Source organism: Ranitomeya variabilis, chromosome 3, assembly GCF_051348905.1.
Source record: "Ranitomeya variabilis isolate aRanVar5 chromosome 3, aRanVar5.hap1, whole genome shotgun sequence".
Lineage (NCBI taxonomy): Eukaryota > Metazoa > Chordata > Amphibia > Anura > Dendrobatidae > Ranitomeya > Ranitomeya variabilis.
In genome coordinates this window covers 774,683,252-774,706,489 of record NC_135234.1, presented here as the reverse complement: position 1 = coordinate 774,706,489, position 23,238 = coordinate 774,683,252, and the positions used below count along the sequence as shown (strand labels likewise).

The following is a 23,238-nucleotide window of genomic DNA, read 5'->3' as shown; positions in this document are numbered from 1 at the left end:
ATAGGAGCAGTATTATAGTAGTTATATTCTTGTACATAGGGTGCAGTATTATAGTAGTTATATTCTTGTACATAGGAGCAGTATTATAGTAGTTATATTCTTGTATATAGGGGCAGTATTATAGTAGTTATATTCCTGTACATAGGAGCAGTATTATAGTAGTTATATTCTTGTACATAGGAGCAGTATTATAGTAGTTATATTCTTGTATATAGGGGCAGTATTATAGTAGTTATATTCTTGTACATAGGGGGCAGTATTATAGTAGTTATATTCTTGTACATAGGAGCAGTATTATAGTAGTTATATTCTTGTACATAGGAGCAGTATTATAGTAGTTATATTCTTGTACATAGGAGCAGTATTATAGTAGTTATATTCTTGTACATAGGAGCAGTATTATAGTAGTTATATTCTTGTACATAGGAGCAGTATTATAGTAGTTATATTCTTGTACATAGGGGCAGTATTATAGTAGTTATATTCTTGTACATAGGGGCAGTATTATAGTGGTTATATTCTTGTACATAGGGGCAGTATTATAGTAGTTATATTCTTGTACATAGGAGCAGTATTATAGTAGTTATATTCTTGTACATAGGGGCAGTATTATAGTAGTTATATTATTGTACGTAGGGGCAGTATTATAGTATTCTGATGTCCTCCTGAACCCGCTGATAAGTTATCTTGACGTGTGATGACACTGTGTATAAAGATGTTAGTTAACTTTACGTTATTCTTTGGAAATTGTAGGAGAACATCGTAGTTTGGGGCCGAGTATAAGCAAAGTCAGGAGTCTGAAGATGGACAACAGGATCTGGACCGAGGAGCTGATAGAGGTGAGTCTTTTTGTCAGTCTCACAATGTGTTAGATGGTGATGTCTGTTTTATTAGTTTGTCAGACCCAGAGGTGTAGATAGGCGCTCTGCCCTGGGGAGCTGGCACAGTAGGCCCTTGGGGTAGATATCCATGTCTAATACTATGATGGCGTGTCCTAAGAGTGGGTACAGGAGAGAATCAGCAGGTGACGTGTTGTTACTGAAATAACAATAGTTATACAGAATTGGTACGTGATCGGTATTTTGATAGAGAACCTGTTAATTCAATTGAGTGTGCAATACTTCATAATGGAAATTATCCTAATATGCTGTGCTATATTGTTAGTTCACTTTTTTATGTGTATACTCTATTATTGACAGTGTAATGTTACCTATATGTTATTGTAAAGGGTGACTGGATGATTCTGACCATATACTGTGATTCTATATGTTTGTAACTTTATCCTGTTGAATCTTTTAAAAAGAGTTAAAAAAAATATATATATATATACAAAGTCCAAGACTGATATTACCGCCATACAGTGACCATATAGTGGTAGAAACAAGTGATTACAGTACAGTTATAGATGGTGACTTACAGATGACGTTCTTTCTGATGGAGTCGTCACTTTACCCCTCTTTTCCATTTCGTCCCGACCGATATGACGACTTCCCCAGCCAGGACTCTGCTGCAGAGATTACAGCACAGACACATCTGACTTCTCACATTTACAGTCCCGTCCACATCTATCCCCAACATGCACAAACCCCTCACCCTGAAGCTATCGTAATGCTACAGTAAGAGACGCTAATGCTGTATACAGTGGGTACGGAAAGTATTCAGACCCCTTCACATTTTTCACTCTGTCTCATTGCAGCCATTTGGCAAATTCTATAAAGTTCATTTTTTTCTCATTAATGTTCACTCTGCACCACATCTTTACTGATAAAAACAGAAATGTAGAAATGTTTGCAAATTTAATAAAAAAGAACTGAAATATCACATGACCATAAGTCTTCAGCCCCTTTGCTCAGATGCTGTCCATTTCCTTGTGATCCTCCTTGAGATGGTTCTCCTCCTTCATTGGAGTCCAGCTGTGTATAATTACACTGATAGGACGTGATTTGGAAAGGCGCACACCTGTCTATATAAGACCTCACAGCTCACAGTGCATGTCAGACCACATGAGGATCATGAGGCCAAAGGAACTGGCCAAGGAGCTCAGAGACAGAATTGTGGCAAGGCACAGATCTGGCCAAGGTTACAACAGAATTTCTGCAGTACTCAAGGTTCCTAAGAGCACAGTGGCCTCCATAATCCTTAAATGTAAGAAGTTTGGGACCACCAGAAGTCTTCCTTGACCTGGCAGTCCAGCCAAACTGAGCAACCATGGGAGAAGAGCCTTGGTGAGAGAGGTAAAGAAGAACCCCAAGATCACTGTGGCTGAGCTCCAGAGATGCAGTAGGGAGATGGGCGGAAGTTCCACAAAGTCAACTATCACTGCAGCCTCCACCAGTCAGGCCTTTATGGCAGAGTGGCCCGACGGAAGCCTCTCCTCAGTGCAAGACATATGAAAGCCGCATAGAGTTTACTATAAAACATATGAAGGACTCCCAGACTATGAGAAATAAGATTCTCTGGTCTGATAAGACGAAGATAGACCTTTTTGGTGATAATTATAAGCGGTATGTGTGGAGAAAGCCAGGCACTGCTCATCACCTGCCCAATACAATCCCTACAGTGAAACATGGTGGAGGCAGCATCATGCTATGGAGGTGTTTTTCAGTTGCAGGGACAGGACGACTGGTTGTCATTGAAGGAAACATGAATGTGGCCAAGTACAGAGATGAAAACCTCTTCTAGAGTGCTCTGGACCTCAGACTTGGCCGAAGGTTCACCTTCCAGCAAGACAATGACCCTAAGCACACAGCTAAAATAACAAAGGAGCGGCTTCAGAACAACTTTGTGACCATTCCTGACCGGCACAGCCAGAGCCCTGACCTAAACCCAATGGAGCATCTCTGGAGAGACCTGAAAATGGCGTCCACCAACGTTCACCATCCAACCTGAGGGAACTGGAGAGGATCTGCAAGGAAGAATGGCCGAGGATCCCCAAATCCAGGGGTGAAAAACTTGTTCCATCATTCCCAAGAAGACTCATGGCTGTACTAGCTCAAAAGGGGCTTCTACCCAATACTGAGCAAAGGGGCTGAAGACTTAGGACCATGGGAGATTTCAGGTTTTCTTTTTTAATAAATTTGCAAAAATTTCTACATTTCTGTTGGGGGGGGGGGGGGGTTTTCAGGCAAAATGGGGTGCAGAGTGAACATTAACCCCTTAGTGAAAGGGCCACATTTTTGAAATCTTACCAGTGTCCCTTTATGTGGTAATAACTCTGGAACGCTTCAACATATGATTTGGAGATTGTTTTTTCGTGACACATTATACTTTATGATAATGGTGAATTTAGGTCGATATGTTTTGTGTTTATTTATAAAAAAAATATCAGAAATGACAAATTTAAAAAAAAAATAGCAATTTTCAAACTTTGAACTATTATCCCTTTAATCCAGATAGTCATCCCACAGCAAAACATTAATAAATAACATGTCCCTCATGTCGGCTTTATATCGGCACCATTTGTAAAATGTTATTTTATTTTGTTAGCATTTTAGGAGGTTTAATAATGTAGCAGCAATATTTCTTTTTCCCAAGGAAATTTACAAAATGTATTTTTTTAGGGACCTATCCAGGTTTGAAGTGACTTTAGGGGTCCTATATATTGGAACCCCCCAAAAGTGAGACCACTTTAAAAACCGCACCCCTCGACTGTCAGGTAGTTTATTAACCCTTCAGGTGATTTTCAGGAATTAATACAAAGTGACATGATAGGAATGAAAAAGTAGTTTTACCACCTAAATGTCGGTGACTTCTGAACAGGTTACAACAGCCGGCAGACTGTATGGCCGCTATGTGGCTGTGAATTGCCGGCAAACATCAGGACCACACAACCATGATCTCTGGGTGCTGATGGGGATAAATAGGAAGCCCCGACACTCTGTTAACCGTTTATATGATGTAGTCACTATTGACAGCAGCATCTAAGGGGTTAAACAGATATGGACGGTGACAGCACTGATCGTGGCTGATGCAGCAAGTTGTCAGCTATAGAGTACAGCCGACAGCTGCCGAATTGTCACCTGTATGGGGAGGATAGTCTCTTATATCTCAGGTCAGTAAAAAGACGTATTGGCGGTCATTAAGGGGTTAATGAAAAAAAAAAAAAGAACTTTGGGAATTTACCAAATGGCTGCAGTGAAACAATCAGTGAAAAATGTAAAGTGGTCTGATACTTTCCTACCCACTGTCTGTTCCTATTACTGCACCTTCTGTGTGGCCCTAAAATGCGACCCCTTTAGTGCCCCACAAAATAATTCCACCACTGTTCCCCTTACATAGTAAAATACCTTTTTGTGCTCTTTGGAGGAATGTATTGACCTCATCCCCCTGAAAAAGTAATAATGCCTCCTGTGTGTCTGTTTGATGATTACAATACCCTGATTGCCTCTTAATTGCTCACTTAGCATTTAATATCTGTTCCCCTGAAAAGTATTAATGTCCCTTTATGCTGCCACCGCCCCCACACAATGTGATGCCCCCACCTCCTCACCATGCAGCGCGATGTCTTCACACCTCTCACACAATATGGTCAACATATTCACCACCCATATCTCACCCCACAGTACAATTAACCCCAGAACTCCACACGCACACAGTATAATGAACCCCATACAGTGCCTTGCGAAAGTATTCACCCCCCTGGAACTTCTCAACCTTTTCCCACATATCATGCTTCAAACATAAAGATTCCAAATGTAAATTTTTGGTGAAGAATCAACAACAAGTGGAACAGAATTGTGAAGTTGAGCAAAATTTATAGGTTATATTAAATTTTTGTGGAAATTCAAAAACTGAAAAGTGGGGCGTGCAATATTATTCGGCCCCTGTAACTTAATACTTTGTTGCGCCCCTTTTGCTGTGATTACAAGTCCCTTGGGGTTTGTCTCTATCAGTTTTGTACATTGAGAGACTGAAATTCTCGCCCATTCTTCCTCGGCAAACAGCTCGAGCTCAGTGAGGTTTGATGGAGATCGTTTGTGAACAGCAGTTTTCAGCTCTATCCACAGATTCTCGGTTGGATTGAGGTCTGGACTCTGACTTGGCCATTCTAACACCTGGATACGTTTATTTGTGAACCATTCCATTGTAGATTTTGCTTTCTGTTTGGGATCATTGTCTTGTTGGAAGACAAATCTCCGTCCCAGTCTCAGGTCTTCTGCAGACTCCAACAGGTTTTCCTCAAGAATGGTCCTGTATTTGGCTCCATCCATCTTCCCATCAATTTTAACCATCTTCCCTGTCCCTGCTGAAGAAAAGCAGGCCCAAACCATGATGCTGCCACCACCATGTTTGACAGTGGGGATGGTGTGTTCAGGGTGATGAGCTGTGTTGCCTTTACGCCAAACATATCGTTTGGCATTGTTGTCAAAAAGTTCGATTTTGGTTTCATCTGACCAGAGCACCTTCTTCCACATGTTTGGTGTCTCCCAGGTGGCTTGTTGCAAACTTTAAACACTTTTTATAGATATCTTTGAGAAATGGCTTTCTTCTTGCCACTTTTCCATAAAGGCCAGATTTGTGCAGTGTACGACTGATTGTTGTCCTATGGACAGACTGTCCCACCTCAGCTGTAGATCTCTGCAGTTCATCCAGAGTGATCATGGGCCTCTTGGCTGCATCTCTGATCAGTCTTCTCCTTGTGTGAGATGAAAGTTTAGAGGGACGGCCGGGTCTTGGTAGATTTGCAGTGGTATGATACTCCTTCCATTTCAATATGATACCTTGCACAGTGCTCCTTGGGATGGTTAAAGTTTTGGAAATCATTTTGTATCCAAATCCGGCTTTAAACTTCTCCACAACAGTATCACGGACCTGCCTGTTGTGTTCCTTGGTCTTCATGATGCTCTCTGTGATTCACACAGAACCCTGAGACTATCACAGAGCAGGTGCATTTATACGGAGACTTGATCACACACAGGTGGATTATATTTATCATCATTAGGCATTTAGGACAACATTGGATCATTCAGAGATCCACAGTGAACTTCTGGAGGGAGTTTGCTGCACTGAAAGTAAAGGGCCGAATAATATTGCACGCCCAACTTTTCAGTTTTTAAATTTCCACAAAAATGTAAAATAACCAATAAATTTCGTTCAACTTCACAATTGTGTTCCACTTTGCTGATTCTTCACCAAAAATTTACATTTGGTATCTTTATGTTTGAAGCGTGATATGTGGGAAAAGGGTGAAAAGTTCCAGGGGGCCGAATACTTTTGTAAGGCACTGTAGCTCCCCACACACAGTATGATGAATCCCATAACCCCCCACACAATATGATGATCCCAAAACATTTGGAACACGCACAGTACGGTGCCCCCACCACAAAGTTTGATGTCCCCACATTCACCTATAAGTACTGACTTTTAAGATAAAAAATGAACACTATATACTCCCCTATCCGTGATCCCTGGAGACTCCTCTGGTAATGTCCCTGTCTCGGTGGACGGAGCGCATTGATGTCATAGTGCCACTATCTCCGGGACTCTGACATCATGTATCTACTCCCGCCAGTCTTTAGGGCTCAGGCTTGAAGCGACGTGCGGCCTACAGAACAGAGCGTGGTGGGGCGTGGAGGTTTACCTGTAGCGGTGTACTGTTAGGAGGGGCGGTCGCTCTCCGGAGATTTCACCCCTGTGCACTCACAGTGGTTAGTAGAGGCCTTCACATCTTTAGAGCTCTATCATCAACATATTTCCTGGACAGGCTGATAACAGAGATCAGCGACTGCATTCACCTGTTTCAGCTATATTGATTAGTGTTAGTCTTGGGATGAGTGTCAGGACATGTAGGAACCTCTGTGTTCTTATATCCTCTTCACGCTGCAACTTTACATCCTCCCTTGTTTGTGATGTTCTGTGTTACTGACTGTCTTGTCTATGTATAAGTAGGATTTGCAGTGTAAGGGGTTAATGATCCATGGAAACGTCCATGCGTTGGAATGTTCTTTGTTCTGTGTCTGGATAAAGTTCGGCCCTACATCAGCTGATGTTTGTGCTGGAGAATTAACATTATATCTGGGAGAACGGAATATGAGGTTATGTTACAACCGAGGTGTGGAGTAACTGAGAGAGCACCGCTGTATAATATAGAGAGTAACGAGGAGTAACTGAGAGATCACCGCCGTGTGATATAGAGTAACGAGGAGTAACTGAGAGATCACCGCCGTGTGATATAGAGTAACGAGGAGTAACTGAGAGCACCGCTGTGTAATATAGAGAGTAACAAGGAGTAACTGAGAGATCACCGCTGTGTAATATAGAGTAACGAGGAGTAACTGAGAGATCACCGCTGTGTAATATAGAGAGTAACGAGGAGTAACTGAGAGATCACCACCGTGTAATATAGAGAGTAATGAGGAGTAACTGAGAGATCACCACCGTGTAATATAGAGAGTAACGAGGAGTAACTGAGAGATCACCGCTGTGTAATATAGAGAGTAACGAGGAGTAACTGAGAGCACCGCTGTATAATATAGAGAGTAACGAGGAGTAACTGAGAGATCACCGCCGTGTGATATAGAGTAACGAGGAGTAACTGAGAGATCACCGCTGTGTAATATAGAGAGTAACGAGGAGTAACTGAGAGATCACCGCCGTGTGATATAGAGAGTAACGAGGAGTAACTGAGAGATCACCGCTGTCTGATATAGAGAGTAACGAGGAGTAACTGAGAGAGCACCGCTGTATAATATAGAGAGTAACGAGGAGTAACTGAGAGATCACCGCCGTGTGATATAGAGTAACGAGGAGTAACTGAGAGATCACCGCCGTGTGATATAGAGTAACGAGGAGTAACTGAGAGCACCGCTGTGTAATATAGAGAGTAACAAGGAGTAACTGAGAGATCACCGCTGTGTAATATAGAGAGTAACGAGGAGTAACTGAGAGAGCACCGCTGTATAATATAGAGAGTAACGAGGAGTAACTGAGAGATCACCGCCGTGTGATATAGAGTAACGAGGAGTAACTGAGAGATCACCGCCGTGTGATATAGAGTAACGAGGAGTAACTGAGAGATCACCGCCGTGTGATATAGAGAGTAACGAGGAGTAACTGAGAGATCACCGCCGTGTGATATAGAGTAACGAGGAGTAACTGAGAGATCACCGCTGTATAATATAGAGAGTAACGAGGAGTAACTGAGAGATCACCGCCGTGTGATATAGAGTAACGAGGAGTAACTGAGAGATCACCGCCGTGTGATATAGAGAGTAACGAGGAGTAACTGAGAGAGCACTGCTGTCTGATATAGAGAGTAACGAGGAGTAACTGTGAGATCACTGCTGTCTGATATAGAGAGTAACGAGGAGTAACTGAGAGATCACCGCCGTGTGATATAGAGAGTAACGAGGAGTAACTGAGAGATCACCGCTGTGTAATATAGAGTAACGAGGAGTAACTGAGAGATCACCGCTGTGTGATATAGAGAGTAACGAGGAGTAACTGAGAGATCACCGCTGTGTAATATAGAGAGTAACAAGGAGTAACTGAGAGATCACCGCCGTGTGATATAGAGAGTAACGAGGAGTAACTGAGAGATCACCGCTGTGTAATATAGAGTAACGAGGAGTAACTGAGAGATCACCGCTGTGTGATATAGAGTGTAACGAGGAGTAACTGAGAGATCACCGCTGTGTAATATAGAGAGTAACGAGGAGTAACTGAGAGATCACCGCTGTCTGATATAGAGAGTAACGAGGAGTAACTGAGAGAGCACCGCTGTGTGATATAGAGTGTAACGAGGAGTAACTGAGAGCACCGCTGTGTAATATAGAGAGTAACGAGGAGTAACAGAGAGCACTGCTGTCTGATATAGAGAGTAACGAGGAGTAACTGTGAGATCACTGCTGTCTGATATAGAGAGTAACGAGGAGTAACTGAGAGATCACCGCTGTGTAATACAGAGAGTAACAAGGAGTAACTGAGAGATCACCGCCGTGTGATATAGAGAGTAACGAGGAGTAACTGAGAGATCACCGCCGTGTGATATAGAGAGTAACGAGGAGTAACTGAGAGATCACCGCTGTGTAATATATAGAGTAACGAGGAGTAACTGAGAGATCACCGCTGTGTGATATAGAGAGTAACGAGGAGTAACTGAGAGAGCACTGCTGTGTGATATAGAGAGTAACGAGGAGTAACTGAGAGATCACCGCCGTGTGATATAGAGAGTAACGAGGAGTAACTGAGAGATCACCGCCGTGTGATATAGAGAGTAACGAGGAGTAACTGAGAGAGCACTGCTGTGTGATATAGAGAGTAACGAGGAGTAACTGAGAGATCACCGCTGTGTAATATAGAGAGTAACGAGGAGTAACTGAGAGATCACCGCTGTCTGATATAGAGAGTAACGAGGAGTAACTGAGAGATCACCGCCGTGTGATATAGAGTAACGAGGAGTAACTGAGAGATCACCGCTGTATAATATAGAGAGTAACGAGGAGTAACTGAGAGATCACCGCCGTGTGATATAGAGTAACGAGGAGTAACTGAGAGATCACCGCCGTGTGATATAGAGAGTAACGAGGAGTAACTGAGAGAGCACTGCTGTCTGATATAGAGAGTAACGAGGAGTAACTGTGAGATCACTGCTGTCTGATATAGAGAGTAACGAGGAGTAACTGAGAGATCACCGCCGTGTGATATAGAGAGTAACGAGGAGTAACTGAGAGATCACCGCTGTGTAATATAGAGTAACGAGGAGTAACTGAGAGATCACCGCCGTGTGATATAGAGAGTAACGAGGAGTAACTGAGAGATCACCGCTGTGTAATATAGAGAGTAACGAGGAGTAACTGAGAGATCACCGCTGTGTAATATAGAGAGTAACGAGGAGTAACTGAGAGATCACCGCTGTCTGATATAGAGAGTAACGAGGAGTAACTGAGAGAGCACCGCCGTGTGATATAGAGAGTAACGAGGAGTAACTGAGAGATCACAGCTGTGTAATATAGAGAGTAACAAGGAGTAACTGAGAGATCACCGCCGTGTGATATAGAGAGTAACGAGGAGTAACTGAGAGATCACCGCTGTGTAATATAGAGAGTAACGAGGAGTAACTGAGAGCACCGCTGTGTAATATAGAGAGTAACGAGGAGTAACTGAGAGCACCGCTGTGTAATATAGAGAGTAACGAGGAGTAACTGAGAGCACCGCTGTGTAATATAGAGAGTAACGAGGAGTAAAGGTACCTTCACACGAAGCGACGCTGCAGCGATAGCGACAACGATGCCGATCGCTGCAGCGTCGCTGTTTGGTCGCTGGAGAGCGGTCACACAGACCGCTCTCCAGCGACCAACGATGCCGAGGTCCCCGGGTAACCAGGGTAAGCATCGGGTTGCTAAGCGCAGGGCCGCGCTTAGTAACCCGATGTTTATCCTGGTTACCAGCGTAAAAGTAAAAAAAACAAACAGCACATACTTACATCCGCGTCCCCCAGCGTCCGCTTCCTGACACTGACTGAGCTCCGGCCCTAAAAGCACAGCGGTGACGTCACCGCTGTGCTTTCACTTTCACTTTTAGGGCCGGCGCTCAGTAAGTGTCAGGAAGCAGACGCTGGGGGACGCATGTAAGTATGTGCTGTTTGTTTTTTTTACTTTTACGCTGGTAACCAGGGTAAACATCGGGTTACTAAGCGTGGCCCTGCGCTTGGTAACCCGATGTTTACCCTGGTTACCAGTGTAAAACATCGCTGGTATCGTTGCTTTTGCTTTCAAACACAACGATACACAGCAATCGGACGACCAAATAAAGTTCTGGACTTTATTCAGCGACCAGCGATATCACAGCAGGCTCCTGATCACTGCTGCGTGTCAAACTAAACGATATCGCTAGCAAGGACGGTGCAACGTCACGGATCGCTAGCGATGTCGTTTAGTGTGAAGGTACCTTAACTGAGAGATCACCGCTGTGTGATATAGAGAGTAACGAGGAGTAACTGAGAGATCACTGCTGTATAATATAGAGAGTAACGAGGAGTAACTGAGAGATCACCGCTATGTAATATAGAGAGTAACGAGGAGTAACTGAGAGATCACCGCTGTGTGATATAGAGAGTAACGAGGAGTAACTGAGAGATCACCGCCGTGTGATATAGAGAGTAACGAGGAGTAACTGAGAGATCACCGCCGTGTGATATAGAGTAACGAGGAGTAACTGAGAGATCACCGCTGTGTAATATAGAGAGTAACGAGGAGTAACTGAGAGATCACCGCTGTGTAATATAGAGAGTAACGAGGAGTAACTGAGAGATCACCGCTGTGTAATATAGAGTAACGAGGAGTAACTGAGAGCACCGCTGTGTAATATAGAGAGTAACGAGGAGTAACTGAGAGATCACCGCTGTGTGATATAGAGAGTAACGAGGAGTAACTGAGAGATCACTGCTGTATAATATAGAGAGTAACGAGGAGTAACTGAGAGATCACTGCTGTGTGATATAGAGAGTAACGAGGAGTAACTGAGAGATCACCGCTATGTAATATAGAGAGTAACGAGGAGTAACTGAGAGATCACCGCTATGTAATATAGAGAGTAACGAGGAGTAACTGAGAGATCACCGCTGTGTGATATAGAGAGTAACGAGGAGTAACTGAGAGATCACCGCCGTGTGATATAGAGAGTAACGAGGAGTAACTGTGAGATCACCGCCGTGTAATATAGAGTAACGAGGAGTAACTGAGAGCACCGCTGTGTAATATAGAGAGTAACGAGGAGTAACTGTGAGATCACCGCTGTATAATATAGAGAGTAACGAGGAGTAACTGAGAGATCACAGCTGTGTGATATAGAGAGTAACGAGGAGTAACTGAGAGATCACAGCTGTGTGATATAGAGAGTAACGAGGAGTAACTGAGAGATCACCGCTGTGTGATATAGAGAGTAACGAGGAGTAACTGAGAGATCACCGCTGTGTAATATAGAGTAACGAGGAGTAACTGAGAGCACCGCTGTGTAATATAGAGAGTAACGAGGAGTAACTGAGAGATCACCGCCGTGTGATATAGAGAGTAACGAGGAGTAACTGAGAGATCACCGCTGTGTAATATAGAGAGTAACGAGGAGTAACTGAGAGATCACTGCTGTGTGATATAGAGAGTAACGAGGAGTAACTGAGATCACCGCTGTGTAATATAGAGTAATGAGGAGTGACTGAGAGATCACTGCGGTGTGATATAGAGAGTAACGAGGAGTAACTGTGAGATCACCGCTGTGTAATATAGAGAGTAACGAGGAGTAACTGAGAGATCACCGCTGTGTGATATAGAGTAACAAGGAGTAACTGTGAGATCACCGCTGTGTAATATAGAGAGTAACGAGGAGTGACTGAGAGATCACCGCTGTGTAATATAGAGAGTAACGAGGAGTGACTGAGAGATCACCACTGTGTAATATATAGAGTAACGAGGAGTAACTGAGAGATCACCGCTGTGTGATATAGAGTAACGAGGAGTAACTGAGAGATCACCGCTGTGTAATATAGAGAGTAACAAGGAGTAACTGAGAGATCACTGCTGTGTAATATAGAGTAACGAGGAGTAACTGAGAGATCACTGCTGTGTAATATAGAGAGTAACGAGGAGTGACTGAGAGATCACTGCTGTGTAATATAGAGTAACGAAGAGTAACTGAGAGATCACCGCTGTGTGATATAGAGTAACGAGGAGTAACTGAGAGATCACCGCTGTGTAATATAGAGAGTAACGAGGAGTGACTGAGATCACTGCTGTGTAATATAGAGTAACGAAGAGTAACTGAGAGATCACCGCTGTGTGATATAGAGAGTAACGAGGAGTAACTGAGAGATCACCGCTGTGTAATATAGAGAGTAACGAGGAGTAACTGAGAGATCACCGCTGTGTAATATAGAGCGTAACGAGGAGTAACAGAGATCAACGCTGTGTAATATAGAGTAATGAGGAGTAACTGAGAGATCACTGCTGTGTAGTATAGAGTAACGAGGAGTAACAGAGAGCACCGCTATGTAATATAGCGAGTAACGAGGAGTAACTGAGAGATCACCGCTGTGTAATATAGAGAGTAACGAGGAGTAACTGATATCACTGCTGTGTAATATAGAGAGTAACGAGGAGTAACTGAGAGATCACTGCTGTGTAATATAGAGAGTAACGAGGAGTAACTGAGAGATCACTGCTGTGTAATATAGAGAGTAGCAAGGAGTAACTATGAAATCACTGCTGTGTAATATAGAGAGTAACGAGGAGTAATTGAGATCACTGCTGTGTAATATAGAGAGTAACGAGGAGTAACTGAGAGATAACCGCTGTGTAATATAGAGTAACGAGGAGTAACTGAGAGATCACTGCTGTGTAATATAGAGAGTAGCAAGGAGTAACTATGAAATCACTGCTGTGTAATATAGAGAGTAACGAGGAGTAACTATGAAATCACTGCTGTGTAATATAGAGAGTAACGAGGAGTAACTGAGAGATCACCGCTGTGTAATATAGAGAGTAATGAGGAGTAACTGAGAGATAACCGCTGTGTGATATAGAGAGTAACGAGGAGTAACTGATATCACTGCTGTGTAATATAGAGTAATGAGGAGTAACTGAGAGATAACCGCTGTGTAATATAGAGTAACGAGGAGTAACTGAGAGATCACCGCTATGTAATATAGAGAGTAACGAGGAGTAACTGATATCACTGCTGTGTAATATAGAGAGTAATGAGGAGTAACTGAGAGATAACCGCTGTGTAATATAGAGAGTAACGAGGAGTAACTGAGAGCACCGCTGTGTAATATAGAGAGTAGCAAGGAGTAACTATGAGATCACTGCTGTGTAATATAGAGAGTAATGTGCGGTATCTTTAGCAGCCCCCGCAGTGTGTCACTCTTCTCCGGCAGTCGCCATCCCCCTGGCAGGAGAGGGGTTACTTTGCCGGGTCATTATCTAGTTATCCGACCCATCTGCTCTTGGATTAGCGTCTCGGCAGCTCACTAATGGGTAACTCTCTGTCTCACCAGCTCTTCCTGCAACTTTGCAATGAGGTCAGTAATAATTTCTGGGCAGCCAATGTCCCCCCCAGTGAAGCCATCGACCAGTGGAGCAGCTCACAGGAGAGGAAGACATACATCAGTGCCAAGTACCGCGAGGGCAAATATCGGAGGTACCACCAGCTCTTCGGGAACCAGCAGGAGCTCAACAAGGTAACGGCGGAGACCGGGGGCTACGACTAATGGGATGTGAAAATGTTGTAATGACTTGTCTGTCTTCCTAAATATCCGTATCTCTGCCAGAAAGAGCGCCTCTCCTGTCCATGGCTGGTATGTGGTTGTCATGAATCGGGGTTGTTTGGCTGCCTCTGGTTCTTTTCTGAAGGGGATTTATTTATATCCCACTTCCCAGTTCTGGTTTGGAACTTGCAACTCTCTTTCGCCCCCCTTACCTTCATTCGCCCCCCTTACCTTCAGGTCAGTCAGGGAACTGCACCTACGATAACTAGTCGCCAGAAAGGCTGCCTTGCTATGTACTGGCTAATGGGCACATTGCAGCAAGGGCGATATAACTACTCCCACTCAGGAGGGAACAAAAATTATCAATGCTGTCCGTCGCTGCCACCAACGCAGGACACTTCCGCTACCACTGGCTCCTATTTCTAAATTAATAACGGGTCAGGAGCCATCCCAATTTCTAGCGTAATTTACTACAGAGGACGTGAAAGTACGTTATAGAGCAAGGAGAAACGAACCTAGTAATTTTATAAATTTTACTCCAACAGGTAGGCAGTGTTTACAAAAGTATAAAACGATATAAAATGAGACAATTTTGTACATACAGACAATTACAAAATAAAAAAAGGGATTAAAGGAAGAAAATAATCTTACCGCTGTCTCATATCATGGCTGACCATGCGGCTGGGGAAAGGGGAGCATATGTCCCAGTGCATCACAAAGTGTCTCTCAGCTAGTTCCCTGGACAAAGGCTAGTGCAAAATGAGGTCTCACTATCTTATATTTGTGCCCAAAACCAAGGCACTCCCCTGTGGTAACCTCACTGGGTGGCTGAATACTCCCCTTTCTTGAAGATATGAAAAACCATCTCTAAACATATCGTGGTGTATGAACCTCGTAGAAAGACAACACCAGTGAAGAGTAAAGAGAAATCCGTTCTTTGCATTTTGTTGGGTTTTAATCCTAAAGATTTCAGTGGGTTATAGATCTCTGTGGACCTTCGGAATATGTAACTTTTATATCTCTATCACTAATTGGGGTCAATTTATGCCCTACTATTACATTTTTACAAGAACAAAAGAGCACATGTTACCAGCTTAAGGCTGATCCTCAAGTGTCCAGGGAGCGGGATCTCATGGGCAATCCGCAACAACTCACCCCTGAATTGGTACGGGACAACCAGCTGTCTTTCCCTCAACCACTCTTTTTGGGATTTCCCGGGTACTGTCTCCCGGTACAACCTCTTTCTCAGAACACCCTCTCCTTATCAGTCACGGAGGTGGGCGACTCGGCGAGGTGTCTCGAATTCTCCAGGCTCACATCTGAGTGCAGAGCGGCCTGGAACTCCTGGCTAGGGGCAGCTAGAGGCGACATCAGGGTCCCTTCCCCACGGGAACCCTCTGGGACCTGCTCTGGGTCCATCTCTGGTTTACTCACGCCTGTGACTGAGGAGGGTCCAGAAGGCAGAACGTTATCTGCGATCCGGGCACTCTCACTGTGGGTGACAGCAGCTACGTAGGCTGTCTCCCCAGGCATTTCCACAGACCCATCAGCCGGCGCTGCTATGGGTACTACCTCCCCATCCACCAAAAGAACTGCTGCATTAGGCCCTGGGGCCTTGGCTGGGAGGTTCTTCTGCTTCTCCGGACAGTTGGCGCTGATATGACCAGTCCTATTGCAGGCAAAACACTTGCAAAGGTCGATGGTCTGATGCTGTTGCAAAGGGGACAATGCCTCCGGTGAGTCGGCTGGCAGGGGTACTGGAGTTGGTTGCAGGCTTACCCCCTCTCCAGCTGGCGGTGACTGGCTTCTGCACTTCCGATTTACGGTTGGCCTCATAGGCGTTGGCAATCTGCGCTGCTTTATCTGCGTCTTTGGGCTCTCGGTCCATCACGAACTGTCGCACCCCAGCTGGGCAAAGATGTAAGAACTGGTCTTTGATCATCAGGTTCCATAGCTGTGCAAAGGTGGTCACTGACAGTCCTTGGATCCACTGGTCAAAGTGGGTCCTGAGTCCATGCACCACATCGCTATAACTGTTGTGTGGGCCACGTTGCAGGTTCCGGAACATTTTACGGTAAACCTCAGGAATTAGCTGGTACTTCTTAATCAGGGCCTGCTTGATGGCCTCATAGTCACCATCTTAGTCTTGAGGGAGAGCAGCAAACGCCTCTAGAGCTTTGCCTTTTAGCCCTGGGGTCAGGTATCGGATTTTGGGTCTACTGGGCTCTGAGCGATTTCCAGTTGCACCAGAGCCGCGACCACTTGGCTTCTGTTATTGTCCGTGGCGTCAGTCTGCCTTAACCCGCAAAGGGCAATAAGACTGTCCTTGTTATGCTGCTTATACCAGTCTTCTCCAAGCATAGCCATGGTTGCCAAATAAAAGATAGGATAGAAAAACAAAGAAAAAGGGATGGGTAACCGCTATACACACTGTTATCTCCGGACTAATAAACACAGAGTTCGTTCTCCAGAACTTTTTGCGCAAAGTCCTCACAAGAACTGTACAAGTTTTTAGTGAGAGGAAGGATTGCTCAAACCAGACCACTAATGCTCTATTATCCCACCGCTGCCACCAATATGTCATGAACCGGGGTTGCTTGGCTGCCTCCGGTTCTTTTCTGAAGGGGATTTATTTATATCCCACTTCCCAGTTCCAGTTTGGAACTTGCAGCTCTCTGGCGCCCCCTTACCCTCCTGTCAGTAAGGGAACTGCACCTAGGATAATTAATTGCCAGAAAGGCTGCCTTACTTTGTACTGGCTAATGGGCACGTTGCAGCGAGGGCGATATAACTACTCCACACAGGCGGGAACAATAATTATCAACGCCGTCAGTCGCTGCTAGCGTTACCCACCAGCACAGGACACTTCCGCTACCACCAGCTCCGATTTCTTAATTAATAATGGGTCAGGAGCCAACCCAATTAATAGCGTAATTTACTTCAGAGGACGTAAAAGTACGTTATAGAGCAAGGGGAATCGAAGCTAGTAATTTTATATATTTTACTCCAAAAGGTAGGCAGTGTTTACACAAGTATAAAAAGATATTATAAAATGAGACAATTTTGTATATACAGACAATTACAAAATAAAAAGGGATTACAGGAAGGAAATAAACTTACAGTTGTTTCATATCATGGCTTACCATGCGGCTGGGGGAAGGGGAGCATATATATGTCCTAATGCATCCTAGATTGTCTCTCAGCTAGTTCCCTGGACAAAGGCTAGTGCAAAATGAGGTCTCACTATCTTATATTTGTGCCCAAAACCAAGGCACTCCCCTGTGGTAACCTCACTGGGTGGCTGAATACTCCCCTTTCTTGAAGATATGAAAAACCATCTCTAAACATATCGTGGTGTATGAACCTCGTAGAAAGACAACACCAGTGAAGAGTAAAGAGAAATCCGTTCTTTGCATTTTGTTGGGTTTTAATCCTAAAGATTTCAGTGGGTTATAGATCTCTGTGGACCTTCGGAATATGTAACTTTTATATCTCTATCACTAATTGGGGTCAATTTATGCCCTACTATTACATTTTTACAAGAACAAAAGAGCACATGTTACCAGCTTAAGGCCATAAACTACTCAGTGTAATGCTGCACATTGGTATCAAGTTCCACATAGTGTGTAGTGAGAAGAAGAGATTCCTATGCAGTGTGAAGAGGTGGGGTCAGAAAGCCCACAGCGTGTGTCTGTAAAGCCATGGAACCTTCTGGAAGTAAACTCAGAATATATTATCGTGACAGTGGTACTGCAGCCAGCACTGATCACTGACTCACTGATAGGAAAGACAATGCCCTGCTACATACACACGCTCTGTGCTACATATACGCACGCTCTGTGCTACATATACACACGCTCTGGGCTACATATACACACGCTCTGTGCTACATATACACACGCTCTGTGCTACATATACGCACTCTCTGTGCTACATATACACACGCTCTGTGCTACATATACACGCTCTGTGCTACATATACACACGCTCTGTGCTACATATACACACGCTCTGTGCTACATATACACATGCTCTGTGCTACATATACACACGCTCTTTGCTACATACACACGCTCTGTGCTACATATACACACGCTCTGTGCTACATAGACACTGTGCTACATATACACGCTCTGTGCTACATATACACACGCTCTGTGCTACATATACACACTCTCTGTGCTACATATACACACGCTCTGGGCTACATATACACACGCTCTGGGCTACATATACACACGCTCTGTGCTACATATACACACTCTCTGTGCTACATATACACACGCTCTGTGCTACATATACACGCTCTGTGCTACATATACACACGCTCTGTGCTACATATACACACTCTCTGTGCTACATATACACACGCTCTGGGCTACATATACACACGCTCTGGGCTACATATACACACGCTCTGTGCTACATATACACACTCTCTGTGCTACATATACACACGCTCTGTGGTACATATACACGCTCTGTGCTACATATACACGCTCTGTGCTACATATACACACGCTCTGTGCTACATATACACACGCTCTGTGCTACATACACACGCTCTGTGCTACATATACGCACGCTCTGTGCTACATATACGCACGCTCTGGGCTACATATACACACGCTCTGGGCTACATATACACACGCTCTGTGCTACATATACGCACTCTCTGTGCTACATATACACACGCTCTGTGCTACATATACACGCTCTGTGCTACATATACACGCTCTGTGCTACATATACACACGCTCTGTGCTACATATACACATGCTCTGTGCTACATATACACACGCTCTTTGCTACATACACACGCTCTGTGCTACATATACACACGCTCTGTGCTACATATACACATGTTCTGTGCTACATATACACACGCTCTGTGCTACATATACACGCTCTGTGCTACATATACACACGCTCTGTGCTACATATACACATGTTCTGTGCTACATGTACACACACTCTGCTACATATACACACTCTCTGTGCTACTTATACGCACGCTCTGTGCTACATATACACGCTCTGTGCTACATATACACACGCTCTGTGCTACATATACACGCTCTGTGCTACATATACACACGCTCTGTGCTACATATACACACGCTCTGCTACATATACACACGCTCTGTGCTACATATACACGCTCTTTGCTACATGTACACACACTCTGCTACATATACACACGCTCTGTGCTACATATACACTCTGCTACATATACGCACGCTCTGTGCTACATATACACGCTCTGTGCTACATATACGCACGCTCTGTGCTACATATACGCACGCTCTGTGCTACATATACACACGCTCTGCTACATATACGCACGCTCTGTGCTACATATACACGCTCTGTGCTACATATACGCACGCTCTGTGCTACATATACACTCTGTGCTACATATACACTGTGCTACATATACACGCTCTGTGCTACATATACACACGTTCTTTGCTACATATACACGCTCTGTGCTACATATACACACGCTCTGTGCTACATATACACATGCTCTGTGCTACATATACACACGCTCTTTGCTACATACACACGCTCTGTGCTACATATACACACGCTCTGTGCTACATATACACACGCTCTGTGCTACATATACGCACGTTCTTTGCTACGTATACACGCGCTCTGTGCTACATATACACACGCTCTGTGCTACATATACACACGCTCTGTGCTACATATACACACGCTCTGTGCTACATATACACACGCTCTGTGCTACATATACACGCTCTGTGCTACATATACACACGCTCTGTGCTACATATACTCACGCTCTGTGCTACATATACACACGCTCTGTGCTACATATACACACGCTCTGTGCTACATATACGCACGTTCTTTGCTACATATACACGCTCTGTGCTACATATACACACGCTCTGTGCTACATATACACACGCTCTGTGCTACATATACACACGCTCTGTGCTACATATACACACGCTCTGTGCTACATATACGCACATTCTTTGCTACATATACACGCGCTCTGTGCTACATATACACACGCTCTGTGCTACATATACACACGCTCTGTGCTACATATACACACGCTCTGTGCTACATATACACACGCTCTGTGCTACATATACACACGCTCTGTGCTACATATACTCACGCTCTGTGCTACATATACGCACGCTCTGTGCTACATATACACGCTCTGTGCTACATATACTCACGCTCTGTGCTACATATACGCACGCTCTGTGCTACATATACGCACGCTCTGTGCTACATATACACGCTCTGTGCTACATATACACACGCTCTGTGCTACATATACACACGCTCTGTGCTACATATACACACGCTCTGTGGTACATATACACACGCTCTGTGCTACATATACACACGCTCTGTGCTACATATACACACGCTCTGTGCTACATATACACACTCTGTGCTACATATACACACGCTCTGTGCTACATATACACGCTCTGTGCTACATATACACACGCTCTGTGCTACATATACACACTCTGTGCTACATATACACACGCTCTGTGCTACATATACACGCTCTGTGCTACATATACGCATGTTCTGTGCTACATATACACTCTCTGTGCTACATATATACACGCTCTGTGCTACATATATACACGCTCTGTGCTACATATACACACGCTCTGTGCTACATATACACATGTTCTGTGCTACATATACACTCTCTGTGCTACATATACACACGCTCTTTGCTACATATACACACGCTCTGTGCTACATATACACACGCTCTGTGCTACATATACACACGCTCTGTGCTACATATACACGCTCTGTGCTACATATACACACGCTCTGTGCTACATATACACATGTTCTTGGCTGCAGCGTGGTTCCCACTCCACCCTATGCAGAACATTGTCACACTGCGGTTATATGAAGCAGTCGGCATTACTGTCCCTGCAGAAGTCGTGTCCTGAACTGCTGACATTGGCTCTTTCACTGCGGGATCAGCCGAGTCAGCTGCAGTGGGGAATGTGTCCGTGTACAGGGCAGCCGGTGCCACCGCCATTGTATCGTCTGCAGCCTCATGCCAGGACCCTCGGACCCTCTAATGGACGGGGAGCTTCTTGGCAATAGGTTCTGGAGGATGGGATCCGGCTGCAGGGTTGTCGCCTTCTCCCAAGTCCTGGATATCAGCTCAGTGTCTATTATTTCTACTGAATCAGATTTTGGGCTGAAAAAATTGTGGGTTCATTATTTTATGTATGAGAGCATCCTCCCAGCTGTGAGGCCTGAGGAGCCATCTGCTGTCTGTGTCTGCAGGGAACAATATATCTTACATGTTGGGTTGTAACTACAGTATATTGCGGCCTGGCAATCGCCAGGAGATCAGCAAAGAAATCCACCTTTTATAACCAGTACTCCAGTTACCTCCAGAGCTGCACTCTAAAGTCTGACAGTTGTCCTTATCTGCACTGCGACATGTGACCTCTACTGCACTGCTTTCTGGCTACAGAAAACCAGAGGAATTGCAACTGCAGCTCTGGATGTGGCTAGAGCAAAAGGCATGCAGATAAAGTGAAGTCACAGCTGTAATCTATTGTAACAGCTCAGATTGGAGTCTTTCTGACCCTGAAGGGTTAATGCCTTCTTTTGGGCAATGGTACAATGTAACAGGCGGCTCCTGACCACCCACAGACATACTGCAGAACAGACAATGTTTTCTAGTGCAATAACTAAAGACTCCGCCTGAAACGCGTTATCCCCATTCACTGCAATGTTACACAGCTAACAAAAAACAAGGAGTGAATGAGTCCAAATCATCATTTAAAAACCAAAGTATACCTTTATTAAATCATTACCAAAATAGCACAAAGTTAAAATGCAATCGTCATTATCATGTCCAATATACAATAAAGCAAAGGAATTAGGAGGGAGACTCGAAGGTAGCCGGGTCAGGTGCACACTACAAAGTACATCCCAAGCATGAGTACTGGTGCAAATAATGAAAAAAGTGCATAGATCAGCTGGGACACTATCATAGGCAGTGTATAATACACAATGTCCTCTGCTCATACAGAGCACTAGGTCCACAGCCCGCAATCATAGCATATAAATGATGGAAATTGCACGCTTACCCATTATTAGATTCAGAGGGGAGCAGTCTGCACTTCACCCGGCGGCCCCGGACGCGCGTTTCGCGGAATGGCTTTGTCAACAGGGTTAACCCTTTTCTCTGTCTCCTGTGCTTATAACTGCCACACACCGGAAGTGTGGTCGGCAAGCGGCGCATGCGCAGTGGCGTCCCGTATCAGCAGCACCTGAGGGCCGTCATTGCAGGGCGCACAGAGGGCGGAAATCCGCCATATGACGTCATGTAATGTGCATCCCGCAACTATAGACGGCTGCCAGGGGAAGCCGATCATAAGGGTATCCACCGCGCATGCGCTCATACCAGCGGCCATTTTCAAGGAGCCCAGTAAGTGCGGCCATGTTTATGAGGGCATAAAAGGAAAAATGGAACCAGAGGAAAACCTGCTGTGAAATAAGGAAGGACTGTGCAGTTGCGTGGCGGGCCGTGTCAGGTAAAGTGACCTCAATCATAAACATAAAACATACTTCAACAATATAAGAATACTAAAGGGTTAATGATTGCTACAAATCTTACTGGGCTCCTTGAAAATGGCCGCTGGTATGAGCGCATGCGCGGTGGATACCCTTATGATCGGCTTCCCCTGGCAGCCGTCTATAGTTGCGGGATGCACATTACATGACGTCATATGGCGGATTTCCGCCCTCTGTGCGCCCTGCAATGACGGCCCTCAGGTGCTGCTGATACGGGACGCCACTGCGCATGCGCCGCTTGCCGACCACACTTCCGGTGTGTGGCAGTTATAAGCACAGGAGACAGAGAAAAGGGTTAACCCTGTTGACAAAGCCATTCCGCGAAACGCGCGTCCGGGGCCGCCGGGTGAAGTGCAGACTGCTCCCCTCTGAATCTAATAATGGGTAAGCGTGCAATTTCCATCATTTATATGCTATGA

The 23,238-nt window shown here is 44.7% G+C and overlaps 1 protein-coding gene across 8 annotated transcripts in view; it reads left to right on the top strand.

The window, feature by feature from the left end:
- ARAP1 (ArfGAP with RhoGAP domain, ankyrin repeat and PH domain 1) overlaps window positions 1-23,238 on the top strand; it is a 209,480-nt gene that overhangs the window by 128,227 nt on the left and 58,015 nt on the right. For all 8 annotated transcript variants that reach the window (XM_077298858.1, XM_077298856.1, XM_077298857.1 and 5 more), the window contains 2 exons: window positions 754-839; window positions 13,988-14,170. In XM_077298858.1, the coding sequence (XP_077154973.1) occupies window positions 754-839; window positions 13,988-14,170 (269 nt within the window). The remainder of the gene's footprint in view (window positions 1-753; window positions 840-13,987; window positions 14,171-23,238) is intronic.